Here is a 21,142-nt window from a genome sequence, read left to right on the forward strand (position 1 = left end):
TCGTTCGGCTGCATAGATTCAAGCTCGACATCTCAACATACTTTCATGGGTCAAATCCTTAAATATATGGAGCGCATAGAACAGCGTTTAGAGACAATGCAATCGCTGATCAAAGTGGCTCCCTCTCCGATCGTACAGTCTCCAGCCAGGACCTCAGTGCCTCTGAGTCACGAGGAAGCGCGGCGGTCTTCACGGTGGATGTGTAGGACCGATTCTAGCATTGAGCTGGGTTCGGGAGTCTTGCATTTCGACAGTAAGGAGATCCCCGATCCTCCGTACATTTCGTTTGCCAAGGATTTGGACAAGCTGGATCGCATGTGGGATGATCATTCACCATCATGGGATAACTCATCCCCGCTCATCCTTCGCGAAACGAGCATCGCACTCATTCACTGGCCCAAGGTATATCACTATCGTCAAGACAAATGCTGGGCTGGCATCAAGCAGCACTGGTCAACTTGGAAGGTCCCCGCCTCTCCAGTTTTCTACATGCTCGCTAGACTGATTTGAATTTCAGTTCCTCGTTACAGAATACAGACTCTTAACGCCGACTGGTTTCTGGCAGAAGTACAGCGAGGGCGGCAAGCGATTGCCTGTCACGAAGATAGCAGCGCTGCAGAGGAAGGCGCGCAAAGCCCATGACGAGAATTTAGTCGCCCAGGCAAAGGTAACTTTCGGTGACCGATTCTCAGATATGTTTGCATACCGCAAAGGTGGCGAATCGACTCCAAGGGTCATGACTAGTGCATCATCTATCGCTTGAACCTTTCAGAAGCTCACAGGCACAATCCAATCGTCCTGAGCGATATGCCCGTGACCACATTGATGTGGTTACAAAGGCATCGCCTAACGACTTGTAAAGCCATCGTATTGAACATTGTAGGCAAGTGACAGACTCGCACGAGCTCTATAGTGGTATGCCAAATTGTGCCCATCAATTATCGCCATTATTGTATTCTCACGACGCTTCTTTAGTGGTGGAAGCTTCTCGCAGAGGGTCTGATGCATCCTAAAGGCGCATTATCGCTGATAGTAGACCTCATAAATCTCATCTCCTTGCTACCTTCCATATTTTGTCCTCATTTCATTGAACAATCTTATCCATCTTACCATTTCTCCGTTGCATTGATTTAAATGCCCTGGGCGATTAATTGTCGACGCCGTTAGCATCGACCCGATCAACGGCCAGGTGCTCGAACTGTTGAAGCTTGCATTTGAAACGAGCGCGTATAGGAGCGACTTTGAACTCGTGAACTTCCCCGGTGGCGAGGAGGCCTGGGCGCAGAAGAGGCGGGAGCGTAGGGATCGGGATAAGGGGAAGCAGATCGTGACGCGGGATTATCCACAGCACGAGCCAGTGGACGCGGACGACACGAGCATAGGATAGCGCGAGGGTGCGTTGTTCTAATGCGTATCATAGAGTGTACAGTGCATTCTGGTGAGTATGGTGCAGATCTAAATGGTGGCTGGAGATTTATCTGCGTGTTTTGGGCGTCCATGCTGCAACTATACCCTTACGCAGGGTATCCGTCTGATACTGATATCGCAGAGAATCGTCCTTGTACACCGACCAGCTGCTGCCGTAGCCCATGACATGGCCTGCTGCCTTGACACCCCGCTCGCGAAGCGGCCGCCAAAACATCGCATGAGGCTGAGGTTCAAATGCGCGAGAAGCCTTCCGCCGCCTCCTTTTTCGATGGCCATCTTTCAATGCAGGTTTCAATACAGTTGAAGGTATGGAAACGAAAGTACAGGGAATGTCGTTATAGGAGGGATTATGCGGGGATGGTGGGGCCTCGGAGTCTGTCTTCAAGGATGTTATTTTGGGCGGCTCCGGTGGCCTTTAGGGATCTCAGCTAGAAACATCGGAGGATGTGGCGATGGAAATTTGGCTTGTACATGAAGCAGCTTACTGTCAATTTGGTGATGCGGCTACAAGGATATGAATAGGCCATTCGGATGGAACGGGGCATCGGAACTCACGCACATGGAGGATCTTTTCCCTTCTTGCTCAATCCGACTCGAAGTCTACGGCGACCGCTTGTGCTTGACGCCTCCGTCGCTCCTCCTCCATATCATCATCTTCGCATTCCAGTTTCTTGACACTGCGGACGATTAGCAAGTGCAATCGGATTTGCACACGAGAAGGGCTGACATCAGAGTCGGAGTTAGCTTAGCAGTCAATGAGACAGGTTTCGGAGGTAGCTTGTCTGATACAAGACGAGTTCTGATACGAGACGAAAAACTGCTATCATGATGAGCCAGAGCGCTCAATGACAGTCACGAAAACAGACGAACGCACAAATTCTATCAAGTCAGCACCGGCCTCATCATTCCCTTCCGTCTTCCACTTCTTTTTCTTTCTTTCATGCTCCTTCTCATTGCACATATATGTGTCCGAGCTAGGATATATGTCACCAAGAGATCTCTTCACCAGCTGCTCTAGCTCGCTGAGCAATTTGCTACTATCCTCGTCCGTCTCGCCAGACCTGACGACAACATCTTCACCTTTGAGGGCAGCGCGGGTAGTGATTTCGAGAGCATCGCCCACGACGTTAGGATATGACAACTTAGGCACCGTGAACATATAGTCGCCCAAGACAGACGGGCCGCGTTGTCAGCGGTGAGTAAGACTCGAATCTCGATCCTTTGTTTGAATCGGAAGCACAACACCACGTGCTGATCGTGCCGTCTTCTAAAACGATCTCCCTCGTCCGTGTCTGTCACGACTCACAATCCCCTGCTTCGTCTGTTATATGTCTTCCTCCAAACTGTCTGCGCATCTAGAGACACCACAAAAGCCGATGAAGCACAAACAATTGTGCGCTCTTCAAGCGGCGCAGTCCGATGCCACTCCCAGCATGGGGCCCAAGCCGGCAGACCAGCAGCCCAAGCGGTAAAAGAAGAAGAAATGTCGAGAGGATACGTCTGGATCTTCACTGTCTGCTGATAAGTTAGTATCGTACACAGAATGCGAGACTGCACACGCAAATACTGCACCCGCTGCTGCGATCGCTGCACAGCCGCCTCTGCCGGCATCGACTCACGGTGATGTTCGTGAGAAAGCAGGTAAGAAACGGCACGGTCAAGCGGAGGCATCTGCTACTGTTTTCGATCCTGCTGTTATATCCACATGCCATCATGCTGATAAGGATGAAACCGTGAAGGAGAGCGCCAAGACATCACACCCTAATCCTGCGAAAGAAAGCGATAGGAAGCCACAAGCGGCTCCTAAGGAGAAGTCAGCATCGAAGGTCCCAGCCAAGGAAAGCGTGAAGGTACAGCCTCTTCCTTCGAAGGAGATCGGGAAGTCTTACGCGGAGAAAAGCACGAAGAAGGCGAAAACTACACCCGCGAAGGAGGCAGCCAAAAAACTTGTAGAAGGTTACGGCGAAACCTGTACTAGAATCCGCAGTGAAGAAAGCGGCGAAGACAATGGCCCCACCTCCACCATCCGAAGCTTCTGAATTGACGAGGACGAGGATGATGAGGAAGAAGCCATCTCGACTGGCGGTATGGAGCTTCTGCGGCTAGCGACGAGAAGGAGTAGGAGGAAGAGGTCGCAGCTAGCGATGACAAGAACGAGGACCAAGATACAGTCATCTCCGGTAGCGACAGAGAGCGAAGAAGTAAAGGAGTCGCTGGTAGGTAGCGACAAGGAGGACCAAAAAGGAGATGAAGAACATCTGTACAGCTTTTCTGCGGACGATGAAGATTCCTCCGACGATGAGAGGGCGGAAGAGTGGGAGAATATCGACGTGTCAGAGCTGCCGATCATCTCCAAGGACGATGCAGTCGTGAAGCAGAAGCCGGAGAAGGCAAAAAAGCATCCGGTACGCATTACTTCCTTTTCGACATACTCTCTGTCCTAAATTTCGCTTGTTATGCAGAGTGAAGGCTGTGGAGTGATCTACCTTGGCAGGATACCGCCACTGATTCTACGAAAATGAGATGCGCGCATACTTCTCGCAGTTCGGCACCGTCACGCGTCTCGGGGTCTCACGCAACAAGAAGGTACGTAGCTCATGTCACATTCATCCATAACCTATTCGCTCATCCGTTTTTCGCGATGCCATTCATAGATTGGGCACCGAAACACCACGCGTTCATCGAGTTTGACTCTGCATCCGTCGCGAAGATTGTCGCGGAGATGATGGACAATTGCCTGCTCATGGGGCACCTTCTCAAGTGCAAGGTCATCCCGAAGGATAAAGTCCACCTCAAGCTGTGGGTCGGCGTGGACCGGAAGTGGCGCGCCGTGCCGCGCGCCCGTGTGGTAAGGACGCAGCACAACGAGGTGCGCTGTGGATCAGGATCGTTGAACTGCGATGATGTGATGTTTGACTGATGACTGATCAGTACAGAAACGCACGGGGAAAGAGCAGGAACAGGCGGAGGAGCGGCTGCTCCAGCGCCAGAGCCTGAAGAAGTACAAGCTGGAGGAGGCGGGCATAGACTACAACTTTGAAACCGTCGCATACGTGCGTATCCCAAAACTTCTCAATCTCCACACACGTTTTGATGTCATCTTGCAGAAAAGCAAGGGGAAGCTTTCTATGACGTAGATATGGAAAGTCGCCCTTTTGTTTTGCTGCATATATTCTGTCTTATGTCTGTTCGCTCGTTCAGTCACATTGCTAGGATCTCTGTCATCGACCGTGCGGTCTCTGCGATGGACAAAGACGCAGGGCCTGGTCAGGTTTTACTACAGGACTTACTACGAAATGCTCTATTCTTTTTAATTTGTCGCTTCATCTGGTATGCTTTGACTTACATTTGCTCGTTCAATACTGCTCGTAGCCTTTTTTGTAAGGATGCTATGTTTTTTCATATTGCTATCGGTACTACTGGTGCACAATATCATTTCTATGGCCTTAAAATGTGCCACCGCCGTCGGTGGCCTTCAGTATGACAAAAGTGGCTCCACCACCGCGAGGAGAAAGATGAAGCTCACTGTAAGCAGCAGAGATATCAGTGAGTGGTATTTGTGAGGTTTCTTTTATGATCTTGTAGCAGCTGAGTGCATAAGCCGTCAGATTATGTTTCACAGTCAGCATCGGGCCTGTCCCTTTAAGAATTAACTTTAATGAACATAGGGTACGTGTGTCACGATCATTCGGTGGTATGAGATCACCCTGACGCAGGTCACTGGTTCGCAGTTCATAATTGTCTACATGAACAATTCAACCATCAAGGTAATCAAAGGTGCGCGGCGGGCGTGCTGACTCGAAGTTCACGGATTGTTGACTCATAGGCTCATAATCACTGGACCGTGAGTCACGCCTACTTGCATCAACAATTCAAGGATCAAAGTACTAAGGTGCGCGGCGGGCATGCTGACTCGAAGTTCACGGATTGTTGACTCGTAGGCTCATAATCACTGGACCGTGAGTCACGCCTACTTGCATCAACAAATCAAGGATCAAAGTACTAAGGTGCGCGGCGGGCGTGCTGACTCGAAGTTCACGGATTGTTGACTCGTAGGCTCATAATCACTGGACCGTGAGTCACGCCTACTTGCATCAACAAGTCAAGGATCAAAGTACTAAGGTGCGCGGCGGGCTTGATGACCCTAAGTTCATGCATTGTTGACTCATAAGCTCCAAATAATCACTGGACGGTGAGTCACGCCTACTTTCATCAACAATCCAAGGATCAAAGTTTTAAGGTGCGCGGAGGGCTTGGAATGCGTGCTGACGCTGACCCAAAGTTCGTGAACTGTTGACTTCCAGGCTCAGAATCACTGAACCATGAGTTATGCCCATTTGCATCAAAGTATCAAGGATCAAAGTATTTGGATGCACATGGGAATGCATACTGGACATACTGAGATTGAAATCACGATTTCTTGAATTATGTCAGGTTGAGTCGCCGGTGCATAACTTTCCGCTAACTTTGCGAACTCGGCGGGTGATGCGAGCAAGTTCTAAAGCATTGCCATATTTTAGTAGCGTCATCCATCAGATTCCTTTGTACAGTAGCGTAAGGCATAACGGATCACAATGATTGGGCCCTCAAGGCCTCAGCGCTCAGCGCTCAGCTGTCTCTCATGTGGCTGCTTGTTCCCTTCCTTCAAGCAAATGTCTGGCCTGGGTAGCCACATTATATGTTTTGCTCTGGCAGCATGAAAGGAGCCAAGTTCGCATGTACACGTCATTGCGACGTTGCGCGGTACATCACGTGATCGCGTTTTACCCAAACATATCTCGTCTGTCGAGAAGGCTGGAGCCGCCGATGCCAATGAAGAGCTCCGCCTCTGATAAGGGGCGATAGCGAGGTCGAGCAGCAGTGCGACAAGAGCAGGAGGAGGCAGTGAGAGTGAACATGCAATGTACGCATCCATGTTCACTCACGCGGCGGTCAAGTGTTCGGTGACCGGTCCGAGCACTCAGATCAAGCAAGTTTGAGCCACGGACTAAAATATGAGGTTGCAAGGATGTTGAACGTTGAGTCTTGATATATTGATAAAGCATGCGTGTGTCTCGTTCGGACTTCTCAGATTCGACGTTGCAAGGATGTTGAGCCTTGACATGTGACAAAGCGGGTGTGTACCTCATTCTCTCGATGTTACAGTTGTTTTCACAAAACCTTCAGAACTCAGAATATTGATCCAAGGGGTCATACGTGTAGATACAGCTACTAGTGCTCTAACGCGCCCAACATGCTCCTGTCAGAAATCCGCGACCGCAAAAACTCTGCACGCTTCTGATGGGGCCGGTATCGGGGGTCCCTCTGCGACGTTTACCGTGACAGTGTCACATGGAGCGTCAAACCCGTCGGTCGAAGAACGGCTTCCATCACTCGTCTGAGAGACGCAGTTTTCAGAGGAGGCGAGTGTCGTCGATACCTGTTGCATCGTCAAGCTGCCCAACAGTCTATACGTAGGCTTCATCTGTTTCATCTCGTGCATATTTGCGCATATCGCAAGAGACCTGCGTATAAGCCGTTTACTCACTGTGTCGCACTTGCTGCCATGAACGTCAATCCTGTCGAGCAGGCCAATTCTGCCTATGCGGAAGTGGAGGTAAACCCTGTTGCGGAGCAGACAAAATCCACCATTGTCCAGCGGCGTTCACAAAAACGGCCTCGTATCAATCGTAACGCTGCTGCCACTGCGTTGCAACAGCTGAGAAGATGCTATTTTGACAAGTTGCCGCTCGAGATCCTTGCAGAGGTCTTATCATACGTTCCCTCTCAATCCATCCTAGCTGTTGCGAGATGCAGCAAAACGTTGTGCTCTGCGTTCGTCAACAACCCCTCGACTGCCTTCATCTGGAGACAGGCCCGCGAGCGATGCGACCCACCCGTTCCAGATCCGACGCCCAATTTCACGGAGGCTTCATATGCGGCGTTTCTGTTTGACGGCGGTCGATGTGAGGTACGAAGCGCTCTCGTGTAGCACTGCAGCCTGAACCAACTTTCCTGCCCTCAGGTCTGCGAGAAGAGAACGGATGAAATGTATATCTCATTCACACTTCGCGGCCGCGTCTGTAAGAAGGTATGTCAGCAGGCCGCTTCGCTGTTGAATTGGGCTACTCATGCGATGACTCTTCCAGCATTCGTGCTTGGTTGAATGGAAGCGAGTCATGCGTTATCTTGTTCCAAGCCTAGATTTGAATAACTGCTGCTTATATCCATAGAACGTCGAAGCTTTTGCTCGTCGATCCGATTGTGCATTCGCGTTACCAGGACATAAAGCTCTGGGTTCCTCGCCTAGAGGAGGACCACCGCGGTATGTTACCCATCATTCCACTTACGTTATATCTAAGATTCTTGTGTTCAGCAACCACAGTGCCCAGAAAAAGTGGCACGATACGCGTACGTGAGACTGATTGGTTAAAGGCAGTTGATGAATACAACAAAGCGGCACTCTCTTCGAGCACGATCGATGCGTACTTGCGAGAGAAGCAGGCTTTGGCGGACAGACTGTCTATCGTTCAGGAGGTACATGTCTGATCCACTCTCCGGGACATGCCTTAACACGGTCACCTTATAGCACGCATCGGCTTTACTTGAGTGGAGAAAAGGACGCGCGGCACGCGTGGATATTGTGAAGTCCTTGAACAACGAATCGTATGTTCGACGTTTCCTTGTCCTAATGTCACTCATTGCGTAAGCTTAGAGCCAAAATCATCGCGCATCGCGAGGGCTGGACGTCATACGACCTCCTAATGACAAAGAGTTACGGATCACTACACCGCTCTAACACGGCAGTGCTCGAAGCAGTGACGGAAGAAGGTATGCAGTATGCAACTATTCGACGAGGTCATCTAAGTTGCCGCCTACCCAGATTACCAAGCCATCCAGGCTACTGTTGAGGAAGAAGTCGCGAAGATGAAAGAACGTAGCGCCCGTAGAGGCTACGAAGCAGCGTATAAGAAACGCCGCGACGACGTCGAGGAGCATTATAAACGCCTGCAGTCAATGAAAGAGAAGAAGGTGCTGCCTACGTTAGCAGAGTTCCGGAAGCTCTCCATCATGAAAGTCATGCAGGCGAAGTCATGCGACGCAACATCCGGCATCGCAGCGGATCTAAAGAATTCTACATTTATCACCGCGCTACTCGAGGAGAACTTGGAAAAATGGCGGGAGGATGCACGGGCGGCGCTCGGGACTGTGCTTGGATACCCTGCTTGGAAGGCCACTAGCAAGACGAAGTTGCATCCCGTGGATCGCGTCACTGCTTGGTTTAGATGTAAGAGGTGCCACGGTGCACAGAAGAAAGGTGAAGATACACCGCTTGACTTCATTGCTGCTTGTTCGCATCGATGCTCGTACCTGGACAAGAGAAGGCGAGCAAAGGATAACTGGAGCGCACAGCTTTTTGAGCCAGATACACAGGTGAGTTGTCGTCTCGCGGGACTTCTTCACCGACTGCTGATTGTGTTTCACGCGGGTCGCCCTCGTAGGCTATACAGCTCGTGAACCAGCTGCTGGCGATATCCGGCCTCAGTGCAGAGGACCCAGATACTGGCTACTTCTTCGAGAACTCAGGATTTATGTTTGTGTGTCTCTCGTGTCCTTCGCACCTGTTCATGGACTTCAACACTGCAGTGAGTCACATCCGCACCCCATCGTATCCTCGCCTTACCGTTGAACCCAGATTCGCCATTGCAAGCGACACGAAGGCGTCAACTTTTCTATGGAGTGGCATGCCGTTTCAATTGATTCCAGGCATCCTTTCCAATCGGGGACATTGGCTATGGTCATGGGACGCAAGGACACTGCCAACGACGAGATGTCTCAAAAAGTCTTTTGCTGTCGCCACTGCGACCTGGCATCGCGGAAAGAGAGTACAGGAGAGGAACATCTGCAGGCAACTCAGGACAAGGGGACGGCCAAGATCAACAAGCAAGCAACCCATAAAAGGACTGTCACTTTTAATGGGTTGGTTTCGCACCTGAAGGAGAAGTGCGTCCGTTTGCTGTAATTATGGCATGCTGTCAGCTGATGGTTGACGTTCATTTGCAGACATGGCGTCGTCTGGATTGGAGATGAAGACTTCTTCACGTATAAGCCAAAGTCAACGTGAAATTAGAGGTACTGTGCTGTACATTAGGGTCGCGTATCTATCCTATCACTGGGTAACCGACTCATCTCATCAACCTGATGTATCCGGTCTGACGTCGAGCATCTCGCATCGCTACGAACATGTATTTTTGCTTCATGGACCTCCGCTTTGTCACATCACTGGTCTTGTTCCAGAGTAGATGGCATGCCAATGAGAGCAGCCGCGTCTGACGTGAAGGGATGGATGGGTGGCCACCTCACTGCCGCATTGGCTAATGTTCCGGTCATACTGCGGAATACATCATGTCGTGATAGTAAGCCAAGGCACTGTTACTGACGTTCCACAGTCAGTGCAAAATCCGGAGACGGAATGTACACTTCGGAGTATCTCAGCTTTATGATCACCGGAATCCGAAAGGGGCTCAATGAGTTGACATCGACCTGAAGTCCAGAGTAATCTACTTTGCTACTGCAGCTGAGCCGCTGGATCCTGGCTACCCAGTTCAGAACGGTATCATCGATGCTCGCTGTCGCTAGCTATCTGATGTGGTGTAAACAATTCGTACGTACATATTCTTCTCGAAGCCATACCATTGTTAGTTTCTTCTGCTCCTCCACAGACGTCTCTTCTGCTGAGGGTTTGTTGGGACTTGATGCTTCTCACTAAACGTGTCGGTCGCGACCACGCCTCCTTCATAGCCAAGCTCGCCTCCGTGGTGAGTGGTTCTCGCATTGATCGCCGTAGTGTCGAATCCGACATCGCATGACCAATTCTTCGGACTGAGGCACTCTCAGGGAGAGCTCCCTGATGTACCGAGCTTCCTGTTCGCTTACTCACTGCAGGAGGTCGGTGATGATCACCGGCAGCCGAGGACCACGCGAGGGTCGTACAGCAAGCGAACAACGCTCGACCTATCGGTCCGCGAGCGCATCCAGAAAAGGTAGGCTCCTTGTCCTGTGCTGGTTCTTACTGTCAAGAGAAGGCGGAAATTCATTGGTTCCTTCACGGCGAACGGCATTGGGTGAGAACTCATTGATATTCGAATGTATTCCAGGCAGTTCCCTTCATGTGCCACAGTGTATCCCTCGCTTTCTGCTCGAGCACCGTGTTTCATCACGACTGAGCGTACGTCAAGGTGCCATGAGGCTATCGAGCGTTCAGGAGCCATCATGATTCTTAAGGCAACCGCATCAGTTGTTGAAGGCTGCGAAGTCTTCCGGCCATCGTGTGACTTACTTGGCGTTCTCGCTAAAACTGCTTCGTCCATGCGTGCGGACATATCACGGGTTTATCGAAGCGTTTTCGCGTGATCACTGTCACCGCCGCTGGATCCTTAACAACACCTCACCCGCTCGACGTTACTCGGGTCTGCTCTTTCAGAGAGCCGTTGTGCTACCTTTAGGTTAACCACAACACCTCTCAATGGTGAGTCCCTCTGCACCCTAGCGTTCCTCCCCGAGGCACCTCGCGCTAATGTCATGACGATTCGGCTTGATGTGATCAAGCAAAATCAGAAACGTTTAGAGATCTCAGTCGGCTGCGCTGTCATGTGGGTGTCTGTCGTAAATGGTGGCTCCTCCGCCATGCATGGGTGCATGGTCCAAAAATACCCATGCTATCCCTGTCAATCCTTCCGGTAGCGGGACCATTGGGTGCTCTGTCGGTGTCTGTGACCCTGACGAAGCATGGAAGCCAGGGTCAAGACTAGTCTTCGTCAGATAAATTGCATGGATGCAGGGTCAACCGCGCTGTTATAACCGCAGCGAAAGTGTCGCTCCCATCTCTCGCCCTGCCCGTTCCCTAGAGAGTGTCGCTGCGAAGATGTTCGTTGGTAACTCTTGGGCTCACGTTCTCACGTTCGCCTGCTCTCTGGGCACCATTGGTGTGCTCGCGGGACCGGTGCAGGCGCCTGACTTGGTCTTGCCGTCGTTTGCCGTGGAGTACCGTCAGAAGACGATTGACGTTTTCGAAACAAGCTGGACTGCGTACACGTATGTTTTGAATGGCTCAAGCACGAGCAGTTAATTTGATGCTCGCTACCTAGAGAGTACGCATGGGGACATGATGATCTCAGTCCCGTTAGCATGAGCTATTCTGACGCCTACGGAGGTTGGGGTGCTACAATTGTGGACGCTCTTGACACCATTGTGAGCGCTTTACATGGAATGTTCGCAGTGCGATTCTGATGAGTTTGATCCATAGTGGTTGATGGGCCTTACTGTCAGTCGATTTCGTGATTTGAGGTAATTGCTCAAGCTCACTTGAATGATCGTCCAGGATATCTTCGAGGAGGCACTCAACTTTACCCTCTCCGTTGATTTCTCGACCACGCCTACAGATGACGAGATTGAGTCAGTTCGCATGCAAGCTTGAGATACCACGAGTAATTCTGACCGGTCTTTGAATGACTTCATAGCTTGTTCGAGACTACCATTCGATATGTCGCGGCGTGCCTCACCACCTATGAGCTCAGTGGCTACCAATATCCTGGCCTCGTGGAGCAAGCCAAGGTGCTCGTAGAGAAGATGGCCTTTGCTTGGGTTGGGGTGAGTGTGCGTATGAGTTGCTATCAATCTGGTGAGCTGACTTGATGTCGAGAATAACTCGGTGCCTTACGGCTATATGAACTGGAATGAGACAACTCCCATTGTGGGAACGGTGCGTTGAACTAAATATACAAAGAGATAATGCACTGAATCTTGCCTTTAGTCGAACATTGCTGAGGCCGGAACTGTGAGTCCTGAATGTGGGTTGCGCAGAAAGATCAGATGTTAACAGAGACCTGCCTGCAGCTGACCATGGAATGGGGCACTCTATCGTACGTCGTGGCACACTGTCAGATGGTAGGGACGCTGAAGTATCTTGCAATTAGCAATTTAACGGGAAACAGCACATACCGCTATCTAGCAGAGAAATCTGTCATCTACATCGCGAACTTGGTCAGTATCGCGAGCTTCTTAGGGCTGTTTGGACAGTAGCTCAATATGCGTTCTCCAGCCCCCGCCTTTGCCAGCGCTGCCTGCTCAGGGTATCGATCCCACGACTGGAGAGTTCGTAGGAGAGTACGTGGTAAGTACGGATGGTGTTTGACGCGAAGCACACGAATCAACGTAAGCTGGTACACAGAGCTGGGGAGGTGGCTCCGACAGTTACTTTGAATACCTGATCAAATGGGCGCGCCTCTCAAACACGGACAATGATATCTTCGCAGATGCTTGGGCTTCAGCAGTCGACTCTTCCATCTGGAACCTTGCCAGGGTGAGCAGGCTATGAACGTGCTGCAGACGAGATGCGCTGGACTAACATGATGCCATGCAGACCTCAACGGTGGATGACTGGCAGTATGTGGCGGACTGGGATGCCGGCACGATCATTCACATTGGGTCTCATCTGGAATGCTACTTCGCTGGTAATTGGTTGCTTGGTGAGCTTGGCTGCCTGTTTAAGCAGAAATAAATGGCACTGACGTGCTGTTTTTACGCCAGGCGGTCGCCTGCTCAACAATGAGACAATCGTCAACTGGGGCCTGGCTCTCATGGAGTCTTGCTGGAACACCTATGCGAGTACTGCGTAAGCACCTTCGCACGTATTTGTGCAGAAAGATTGTGGCTCACATTACGCCCAAGCACTGGCATCGGCCCTGAGTACTTCGGGTACTTCTCCTCCGACGGCAATTACACCGGCTCCACGCCCTCCGACGGCGACATCGCGTTTTACGAGAAGCATGGATTCTTCGTGTATCCCGGAGAATCGGACTACTACCTGCGCCCGGAGGTGCTCGAGTCCAACTTCTACGCGTGGCGCGTGACTGGCGACCCCAAGTACGTGCAACGCGCCGCGGATGCGCTCGACAGTTTCATATACTACCTGGCGGCGCCTTCCGCGTATGCGGGCATAGACGACGTTGACTCCACTGACTCGGCCTTCATCGATGACATGCAGAGCTTCTGGTTCGCGGAGGTGATGAAGTACCTGTACGTCCCTCGCCTAAAGTGCTGTGTTACCCCCGCAGCTGACGTGACGAACATAGATTCTTGACCTTCAGCGATCCGAGCGTCATCAGCCTCGACGATTGTAAGCATACGAAGCAAGAATCTCAACCTTGTTGGATTTGCTAATTTACTCATAAACAGATGTCTTCAACACGGAGGCGCACCCATTCAAGGCTCCTCCCGCCAAAGCGGTCTACGGCAGTGGAACGTACCTTAACAGCGATACATCAGCGTTCCGTTCGGTGGAGAAGCCGCTGCCTGCTGTCAGTCCTGTGCCCGCTGCGGCATCTGCTGCAGCGAACGTCGCTGCTTCGGCTTTATCGCGTTGAGCAGCTGCTTGCATGAGAGTGTCGGAAGCGACAGTCACCACTGAACACGAACTGCTCAGTGTTAGATACCACGGTCGTTATCGTCCCTTGCTTTCGTTAGCGTGGACTATGGACAATATTATTTGTGGCCGATTTCGTTCGATAACTTCTGTCAGACGTTTAGATCTGCATACTACAGAGACTTGAGCGACGGTATCATGAATATGCATCGACTGTGAGGGGGTATTACATTCACTTTCTACCTAATCTGCGTTGGGCAATTCTGGCGAGTGCCTGCTTGCCGGTGAAAGCAGTAGGGATGGCTAGGATGGCGCCGTACAGCAGTACTTGCCCGAGCTTGAGGTCGATCCAGTACCGTATCAACAGCCCTTCAAATGCGGCAAGGGTCGCAATGAAAGGGAAGATATATGGAGACAACAAATTCGGGACCCGCGGGCTCAGTTCACCCCACTGTGATGCAGCAGTAAGTAAAATGGTGTTTTCACAGGATTGAGGAGGAACAGACGTACGAAACCGAAGAGGACAAGCCATGGCCAGAAGACAAACGCGGCAAAGAACCCAGACCATGCCTTGGCAGGGATCTTTTGTTCGGGACGGAAAGTGTGCTGGATCTCCGGACGGAGGTGGAAGGCCACCTCATCGGGATGCTGCGGAGGCGGCTGCGACTCGGGAACGTACAAGTCGAACAATTGATATTTTGCAGGCGAGTGGACGAAAGAGCCGAGCAGAAGGGTGACCTTCAGAGGGTTAATGGTGGTAGGCGGGAGGGAGAGAGGCGGGGGAGCCATATTCTGTGATGTGATGGTCGTGTAAGACTCGGTCAAGCCTCTCATTCTTCATGATTTCAAACAGCTCTTTGTACATACCAGCTCAAACTTGGCCTTTCCTCCTGCAGTGACGCGTACTGGCTGAATGCCCTCTTCCCCAGAGACCTCATCGTAGAAGCGGAGGAATGTCTGGTGCGGTTGCACGCCCTTGCCACCGTCCTTCTCCACGATTTGGAATGTCAACTTGAGAACATCAGTAGGGCCCAAGGAAAGCACAGGCTTGTCCTTCTGCTTAAGCAGTAGCCTACAGGAGCACCGTGTTAGCTGGGAGTGCAACAAGTGTTCACGATGGACCAACGATTCTGTCCGAAGCTGAGTAGCATCGGAACCGGTTATTGTGATCTTGGGAGATTCCAAAGTCAATGCATTAGCATATACCCCCGCAGCTGCCAGTAGCGGGAACAACGTCCACAGGAAACCCCGCATGGTGGTTAGTCTGGTTCAGAATCCCGCCACCGTACGCGTGTCGGAGTAGGACAGGACGCGCATTTCGGAGTTACGTAATCCATGTCATCTCCAAAACAAGGATCTTGTATATTGTATAGCGCGTCGCCTCTGGTCTCACCTCTGCCGCCTGAGACAGCTTTGCAACTATCATCAGCTCCTGTATCCGCTGGCCTAAGCTGCACATAGCTATTCAATTATTGTGAGTATTTACATCCTTCTCCAAGTAGCACTCTACAATGCCGGGTATTTGACCCTTCTCTCAATGCATTGCATCTGCTTGCCAATCTGAATGCAAGGCAGTTTGTGCGAGGAAGTAATTAGTATCGGGACCGTAGGCACTATGATGGCTACAGAGACTTATCCGGATGGAGGGTCTTCAAGGGTGACCTCGGCCTCTTGGCAGGATGCTACCGACACTCAACCAGGCCTTCGTGGTAGTCTGGATCCGATATTGAATCTTGGGCCACAAACACAGCAGAAACCTGGGCTGGTATTGTTTTGTTTGATCCGCGACCACAGTGTGTGTTGAACTATGACAGCCATCTGCGCCACAGACACTCCATTCCCTCCTTCCCTTATAAAACATTCCATTCGTATTTTGAGTTGAGATTGTCTGAGCCTTCAATGAAACGAATTCATTTCTCGCCTTGCCCGTGTTGTAGACTCTATGCATGACCATTTCTGGTTGGGTCCATCTCGCTTATCCTTCACTCCGCCCTCTCGCTGTATGCGTGGATCAGTCGGGTCCATCTATTGAATCGGAGCCTACTAATATTGTTTGGGCCACATGAATATTGCGAAATGCGAAGAACAACGTTATAGGATTGTTTGCCGGGCTTCCTTGAACGTTAGCGAATATGACGCCAATCAAATTGTTGTTGCCTTGGAAATCACTTCAACTGCCTCAAATGCTCGAGCGAGACGCTTCGAAGCGCCTCAATATGAACTACACTCGCCGTGTATGTCTATTGGAAAGGACGCGCGAAATTCGCACAAACAGAACGTTCCGACAGATATCTCAGTGCAACGGACAGCACTGAAACTGCGGCGGTTCTCAGGAGCAAAGTAATTAACGACTGGCTTTCCCATCCATGTCTTAAGCAACCGCCTCGAGATACATCTCCAGAGTTTTTTCCGGATCATCCCACTGCATCTGTAGACATGTATCTGTCAGGATGTATGCTCGACGTGAACGTTGAAGTGGACACCCACGAAATGGTTCAACCCGGGAAGAACCTTGAAATTTATGAAGCCTCCGCCACGGTCAGCATTATCCTTCTCAATCAACCAAAACGCGTCGATCTGTGACCAGGAAGTAGCATCCCCCGTGAAGCACCAGACCTTCATTTTCGGCAACAGAGCTCGAAGCGAACGATCAAAGCACGCCCTTCTATACCTTGCCACAGCCTGTGGCATGCAGACGAACATTGCAGACATATGGTCAACACTTTCGTCCACAATCTCTCGTCGTTCCTCCGCCGACATGTTGTAGATTGATGGTATACGGTCGAGCGAGGGGACAATGTAAGAGAGCACATCACGATTTCGCGTTGATAAATCGCCATGGTTGAAATACGATGTGATCCAGGGAGTGAACATCTGCGGCCGTATACATTCAGGAACTGAAAAATCGATGTGAGGGGACCACGCTGCAGGGGCAATCGGGAGACCTAGAGCAAGTGCAGGTGGCTCTGTTATTGAGACATCAGTGGACGTATGTTGTCACAGGACAAGTGACGTGCCATGCATGATTAATGCGCGCATGCGCGATGCTACCCGCTCTCGAACGTCCAGCGGAGCCTGGTCAACACTGCCTATAGCAGCCGTAGTGAAGGCTTTTCCGGCTGACCACCCAACGAGAGCTATACCGCCGCCGGTGCCATCGTGGGAGATAGGAGGCGTGTCTTGTTCCAGTATGAAGTTGGACATGAACGTGATGATCTCTAGGCCTCATGCAGCGTAGAAGCGATCTCTTTCTTCTTCATTTTTTGAGACTGCGGCCGCAGCTTCAGGTTCAGAATAGGGTGTTGAGCCAGCATAGTTACGACGATTGATAGCAACGAGACGTGTGTTGGCATTGTACGCGTGCGACTGGACTCTCTTCCAAATTTCTAACAGGTAAAATTGAGCGGTCACACCGAGCGAAGACGGCAAATGGCATACGGCCTGTGAATCCTAAACCGTGAACGGCAAAGATCGTGATATGGGGGGTACGAGATGGTCCATCCAGACAGGCAGGGACACCACTGTCTGTATAATATAGCTCGACGCCGTCGGCAACTGTGAGAGTAGGCATCGCGTCAGCGTTCTTCAAAGGAAAGGGGTGAAAAGTGGAGTCGATCATCGCAACGCACATTTTTATTGTATAAGGGATGCGATCTATCTTCCTCCGCAAAAAAAAGTCGCGGATCGGCTTAGATCAACGATGGACGACGGATAGTGGACATGAATTTTGAAATCCAGAATGTCGGAGCCAACGTTGAGACCTTCGCTTGGTAGCGATTGAATAAATCGAAGGCACAATGATAAGATGCGTGGGAATTAGCATAAGCGTTGTTTTGGCTCCACAAGTCTCGATACGTTCTGTCCTCCATGATCCAAGATGGATGCGATGTCGGTTCAAACCCCGTCTAGTGCTCACGATATCAAATCGACCTTTCAGCGCTTTCGAGCGATGTAACGGAAAGCGCAAGATGCACGCGCTCGGGTTACACGGTTCTTTCGATTTGATCATCACCATGGGCTCTTTGGCGCTCTATGCCAGCTACTAGCATGTTTCTCCGCTTAAGAACTTCACGTTTCCAGAGGTGGGGATCTCAACACTTGGACACCACTGTCGCAAGTTGGATGAATGTCCGCATCATGTGTGGAGGAATGCAACAAATTCGAAGCGCCAGTTGTCCAAACTCGAAAATCCAACGAACACAATCAGGTGATATGACTTACCGTCGGATTTCGGACACATAGGCTAGGCACTGACCAGCACGAGAAGTCCTTCCGCAAACCTGGTAGCGGTCCTCTCCGTGCAATGGTTCTACTTCCACCTGATGTTCTGTGAACACGCAGCACAATCGACCTTCTCCATGGCGATACGTCCTCTTTGCGCGCATTCACTTGAACTTGCTTGTTCGAAGTAAGTAATCATCTCATCTGCCCACGAGACACTAGTTGCAACCCTTTGCGGGTGTCAGTGGGCGCATACGGTCTGCGAGTCATGACCGATGCGCCAATCAGCTGCTCATCTACGACATCCGCCGATCGCCTAGTGGAGGTATATATGGATCCCTCTCACGAAACCAACGTCTGTCTTCTGATGCCCATGAGACACCACTGTGCGGAGGACATGGAATTCGAGCCATCCGTCCTTTTGCTTCTCATTTTGGGTGGCAATTTGTGGTCCCTGAGGGACACAGACTCGGATTGTCGCCTCGGAACTTCGTGTTACCGCGAGAAGACTGGCAGAACCCAGATACCAATCTTCGGTGCACGGGGAGAAGATGAACAAGCAATGAAGTAGGAGTGGATGGAAGGCGTGCCGTTCGACTTATTCGAGATGGAATCTTCTCCGACCTGACACGCGACGACTCCCCTGATGTCTACGCTTCGGATATCAAAAAGTATCTCCACGGCCATTGGTACGGGCACCACAAATTTCATATGTGATTAATGATGGAACTAGGAACTGGAATGGCGGCAGATCCATTACACGAAGCCTTTCATGTTGATGGGCTCTACAGGATAAGTACTACATATGTACCTGCTGCTTCTCGTAAGTCGCTCTCAAAATTTTTCGTTGGAATGGGCGAAACTCAACGAAAGCAGCACCTGAAGGCGATGCCGGCCGAGATGGTGCCGTGCACCCGATTCGGAACAGGGACCACCTCGAGATGTGAACCGTTCTACAAAAATGAAGCACCTCTCGATATCTGCCACTCATTCTACACCACTTTGAGGTCGCGCCGCATAGCTATAGGAGCAAGCTACAATAATCTAACCTCTATCTTCGGATCGCATGACGCCTATTCGCTTGGCATGCGTAACGAATCACATCATGCACCGCAGAAGAGCGAATACTAGCGAAACCGATCCTTTTGTTTTGAGATGACATGTCCACTGCCCAGGCCGATTTTAAAGTGAATCCTTTAGATTATGGGCGGGATAATCTACCTTACGTTCTGACAGCGATCCGCGGATCCTGAAAATGAATTAAGCAGCTGTGAATGGAGAATATCAGTGGCAGCTTTTGGCCACAAATTGCGAGTCTTCTGCTCGGGCAAGGTCGGCGACGTGTGGTCGATCAAGCTAATCCAGAGATTTCAGTATATTGAGGATAGCAAAATAGTCCTTGTCTTGCGAGGCTCGCGGCATAGATTCCAATAACAGAATGTTATTTGGCTATCCATAATGGCGCAGTGTCGCTTACATAAGATGATACGCTGCACGATCACCCTTTTCGGGTTAGGACGTTCTCCGATCGCTGACTTCAGCTCCTGCGTCGCTTTCGCCCCCATCTCGCCCGTTTGCTCTCTGGCAACTCGCTGTCGTTCGCCCTTCCCTTGCCCGTTGTCTTTCACCTATCGGCTCGCCTGTGTATGCTACTTGCCCGCCCATCTTTCATTCTGTAGACGGGCATTCAGAGGCCGCCGATGCCCAGGCCATATCGCACACTGACGAAATGATACGGTGCCGTTCATCCCGGCCCATATATATTATATATGTTCAGACGACCGATGGCCAGGCTGAAAGAACAACTTGTTCCATCCGTTGCCGATGCCGATGCCGTTTGTACCGCTACCGTTCGCGCCTTACATCGGTTCGATGCCACACTACTGCTGCATCATGCGGGCAACACAGGATGGCGGAACGTCGGCCAACCTAGTGCGAATCGTCCCCTCTCCACTGGGTCGACCTGAACGTGGGCGGGCCGCATTTGCGCAGTTAATCCACATTGCTGTCATGCCAATTACTGTCTGCGGCGACTGCTGCGCACCCTACAGGCCATTCAGTTCAGTGCCCTCCGTCTGCCGGATCCCCGGGACGTTGTATGCCAAAATTGACGCTGCCCTCATGTCGCCCGAGCGTAGCTTCGCGGGGACAGAGTGTATCGTGAGCATCATCGACGATGGCGACGAGATGCCCGCAATGCTAATCGGCAAGCCGCGGCGGGAGGAAAGGCTTTGACCATCGAACCCCTGGTCGGTCGCCCCTCCGAAGCGTTCGTTTCCATTGCGCAACTCGGTGTGACGAACCGTGCTAGAAGATGTCGAAACACAATCGCGCGGTGGCAAACGAAGGGGGGAAAGCCAGCGTCAGCACGGAGAGCGTCTTCATGCGCTTGTACGAATCGCCGCTCCGCTGACGTGCCGCAATGGAGCTGCTTGCATCGCGGACGTATGCATCTGACCAGCTAGTTGCGCTTCGTCAATGAAGTGAGCCGCGTTTGGTGCACATAGACGTCGGTGGATGAGGGTAGTGGGCATGGGGCTTAGCTGGATGGCCATCGACCTTGTCCGCAACGCCATGAGGGGGTATATTGTCAACGATGGCTGCTGCGGGGACCGCTGACGTTCCAGTACGGTCCACGCATAACGTTAACAGGCTCCTTACCATACCTACGTGTCCACGTACAACAGTGAACACTTTACTCCACACTTCTACTTACACTTTTCGTGATTCAATGCATTGCTCGTGTACACAGCCTTTTTGTGACTAAACCCGATGCTGCTGTTCCTCCCCTGCACCATGCTTCTGCCACAACTGTTATTTGGACCCGGCGCTTGTCGCCAACTTACCAAGTTTGTCAGCATCCGCGATGGTCGAACGGCGAGCCTGTTGGTCGGGCACCTTTGACGCTCAATTTTACGTCAGCAACCGCGGTGCACGTCGGTTCTTAGCATTGACTTTTACTTACTATCTAATGAGGACCCGGGCAACTCCCATATAGGAGTGTCGCAAAATAGCATATTTGAGGGGCCCCAAATCGCGATTTCCTTGTCGCGGATTGCATATTTCAGACCTCGGAGGCCCCAAAAAGCT

At 51.3% G+C, this 21,142-nt stretch overlaps 10 protein-coding genes across 10 annotated transcripts; 5 read left to right on the plus strand and 5 right to left on the minus strand.

Annotated features, from left to right (window-relative positions):
• Positions 1-198: 198 nt before the first annotated feature.
• On the plus strand, positions 199-763 carry LAESUDRAFT_659101 (uncharacterized protein; the record flags this gene model as incomplete). Its single annotated transcript, XM_040904788.1, has 2 exons — positions 199-480; positions 518-763. 2 exons carry the CDS (start codon positions 199-201, stop codon positions 761-763), a joined length of 528 nt encoding a protein of 175 aa, XP_040761593.1.
• Positions 764-1,147: 384 nt separating this feature from the next.
• Positions 1,148-2,587, minus strand: LAESUDRAFT_787000 (uncharacterized protein; the record flags this gene model as incomplete). The annotated part of the gene is made up of 4 exons (XM_040913900.1): positions 1,148-1,404; positions 1,513-1,704; positions 1,914-1,932; positions 2,303-2,587. 4 exons carry the CDS (start codon positions 2,585-2,587, stop codon positions 1,148-1,150), a joined length of 753 nt encoding a protein of 250 aa, XP_040761594.1.
• Positions 2,588-3,515: 928 nt separating this feature from the next.
• Positions 3,516-4,565, plus strand: LAESUDRAFT_738137 (uncharacterized protein; the record flags this gene model as incomplete). Its single annotated transcript, XM_040910860.1, has 6 exons — positions 3,516-3,833; positions 3,891-3,905; positions 3,952-4,018; positions 4,083-4,297; positions 4,365-4,481; positions 4,536-4,565. 6 exons carry the CDS (start codon positions 3,516-3,518, stop codon positions 4,563-4,565), a joined length of 762 nt encoding a protein of 253 aa, XP_040761595.1.
• Positions 4,566-6,785: 2,220 nt separating this feature from the next.
• Positions 6,786-9,745, plus strand: LAESUDRAFT_728854 (uncharacterized protein). The gene is made up of 11 exons (XM_040909525.1): positions 6,786-7,378; positions 7,433-7,498; positions 7,557-7,579; positions 7,641-7,732; positions 7,784-7,944; positions 7,997-8,073; positions 8,123-8,238; positions 8,291-8,841; positions 8,910-9,053; positions 9,104-9,411; positions 9,472-9,745. Exons 1-11 carry the CDS (start codon positions 6,974-6,976, stop codon positions 9,530-9,532), a joined length of 2,004 nt encoding a protein of 667 aa, XP_040761596.1. The 5' UTR covers positions 6,786-6,973; the 3' UTR covers positions 9,533-9,745.
• Positions 9,746-11,332: 1,587 nt separating this feature from the next.
• LAESUDRAFT_658962 (glycoside hydrolase family 47 protein) lies at positions 11,333-13,832 on the plus strand (the record flags this gene model as incomplete). The annotated part of the gene is made up of 13 exons (XM_040904776.1): positions 11,333-11,451; positions 11,556-11,658; positions 11,789-11,862; positions 11,928-12,057; positions 12,110-12,173; positions 12,359-12,450; positions 12,509-12,580; positions 12,638-12,769; positions 12,830-12,935; positions 12,997-13,081; positions 13,138-13,485; positions 13,542-13,585; positions 13,645-13,832. 13 exons carry the CDS (start codon positions 11,333-11,335, stop codon positions 13,830-13,832), a joined length of 1,557 nt encoding a protein of 518 aa, XP_040761597.1.
• A 231-nt stretch (positions 13,833-14,063) lies between these two features.
• On the minus strand, positions 14,064-15,085 carry LAESUDRAFT_659082 (oligosaccharyl transferase delta subunit; the record flags this gene model as incomplete). Its single annotated transcript, XM_040904786.1, has 4 exons — positions 14,064-14,282; positions 14,342-14,623; positions 14,699-14,903; positions 14,958-15,085. 4 exons carry the CDS (start codon positions 15,083-15,085, stop codon positions 14,064-14,066), a joined length of 834 nt encoding a protein of 277 aa, XP_040761598.1.
• A 1,117-nt stretch (positions 15,086-16,202) lies between these two features.
• On the minus strand, positions 16,203-17,402 carry LAESUDRAFT_738141 (uncharacterized protein; the record flags this gene model as incomplete). The annotated part of the gene is made up of 5 exons (XM_040910861.1): positions 16,203-16,259; positions 16,319-16,797; positions 16,849-17,047; positions 17,102-17,281; positions 17,349-17,402. The coding sequence occupies 5 exons, from the start codon at positions 17,400-17,402 to the stop codon at positions 16,203-16,205; spliced, it is 969 nt and encodes a 322-aa protein (XP_040761599.1).
• Positions 17,403-18,004: 602 nt separating this feature from the next.
• Positions 18,005-18,740, plus strand: LAESUDRAFT_327139 (uncharacterized protein). Its single transcript, XM_040902032.1, has 3 exons — positions 18,005-18,114; positions 18,173-18,239; positions 18,341-18,740. The coding sequence occupies exons 2-3, from the start codon at positions 18,190-18,192 to the stop codon at positions 18,621-18,623; spliced, it is 333 nt and encodes a 110-aa protein (XP_040761600.1). The 5' UTR covers positions 18,005-18,114; positions 18,173-18,189; the 3' UTR covers positions 18,624-18,740.
• A 1,116-nt stretch (positions 18,741-19,856) lies between these two features.
• LAESUDRAFT_728859 (uncharacterized protein) lies at positions 19,857-20,358 on the minus strand (the record flags this gene model as incomplete). Its single annotated transcript, XM_040909526.1, has 1 exon — positions 19,857-20,358. A coding segment is annotated over one exon (261 nt), but the record flags the coding sequence as incomplete, so codon positions are not given.
• Positions 20,359-20,403: 45 nt separating this feature from the next.
• Positions 20,404-20,803, minus strand: LAESUDRAFT_728860 (uncharacterized protein). Its single transcript, XM_040909527.1, has one exon. It carries the CDS (start codon positions 20,626-20,628, stop codon positions 20,434-20,436), a length of 195 nt encoding a protein of 64 aa, XP_040761602.1. The 5' UTR covers positions 20,629-20,803; the 3' UTR covers positions 20,404-20,433.
• Between the last annotated feature and the right edge of the window lie 339 nt (positions 20,804-21,142).

This window comes from Laetiporus sulphureus (assembly GCF_001632365.1).
Source record: "Laetiporus sulphureus 93-53 unplaced genomic scaffold LAESUscaffold_37, whole genome shotgun sequence".
NCBI lineage: Eukaryota > Fungi > Basidiomycota > Agaricomycetes > Polyporales > Laetiporaceae > Laetiporus > Laetiporus sulphureus.

Coding starts and splice junctions, on each gene's coding strand:
- LAESUDRAFT_728854 (XM_040909525.1), top strand. CDS start 6,974: ATGAACGTCAATCCTGTCGAGCAGGCCAATTCTGCCTATGCGGAAGTG. Junction 7,379..7,432: donor TTGACGGCGGTCGATGTGAG/GTACGAAGCGCT, acceptor TCCTGCCCTCAG/GTCTGCGAGAAGAGAACGGA. Junction 8,842..8,909: donor TTTTTGAGCCAGATACACAG/GTGAGTTGTCGT, acceptor TCGCCCTCGTAG/GCTATACAGCTCGTGAACCA.
- LAESUDRAFT_327139 (XM_040902032.1), top strand. CDS start 18,190: ATGGCGATACGTCCTCTTTGCGCGCATTCACTTGAACTTGCTTGTTCG. Junction 18,240..18,340: donor CTTGAACTTGCTTGTTCGAA/GTAAGTAATCAT, acceptor TGCGCCAATCAG/CTGCTCATCTACGACATCCG.
- LAESUDRAFT_728860 (XM_040909527.1), bottom strand. CDS start 20,628: ATGGCGTTGCGGACAAGGTCGATGGCCATCCAGCTAAGCCCCATGCCC.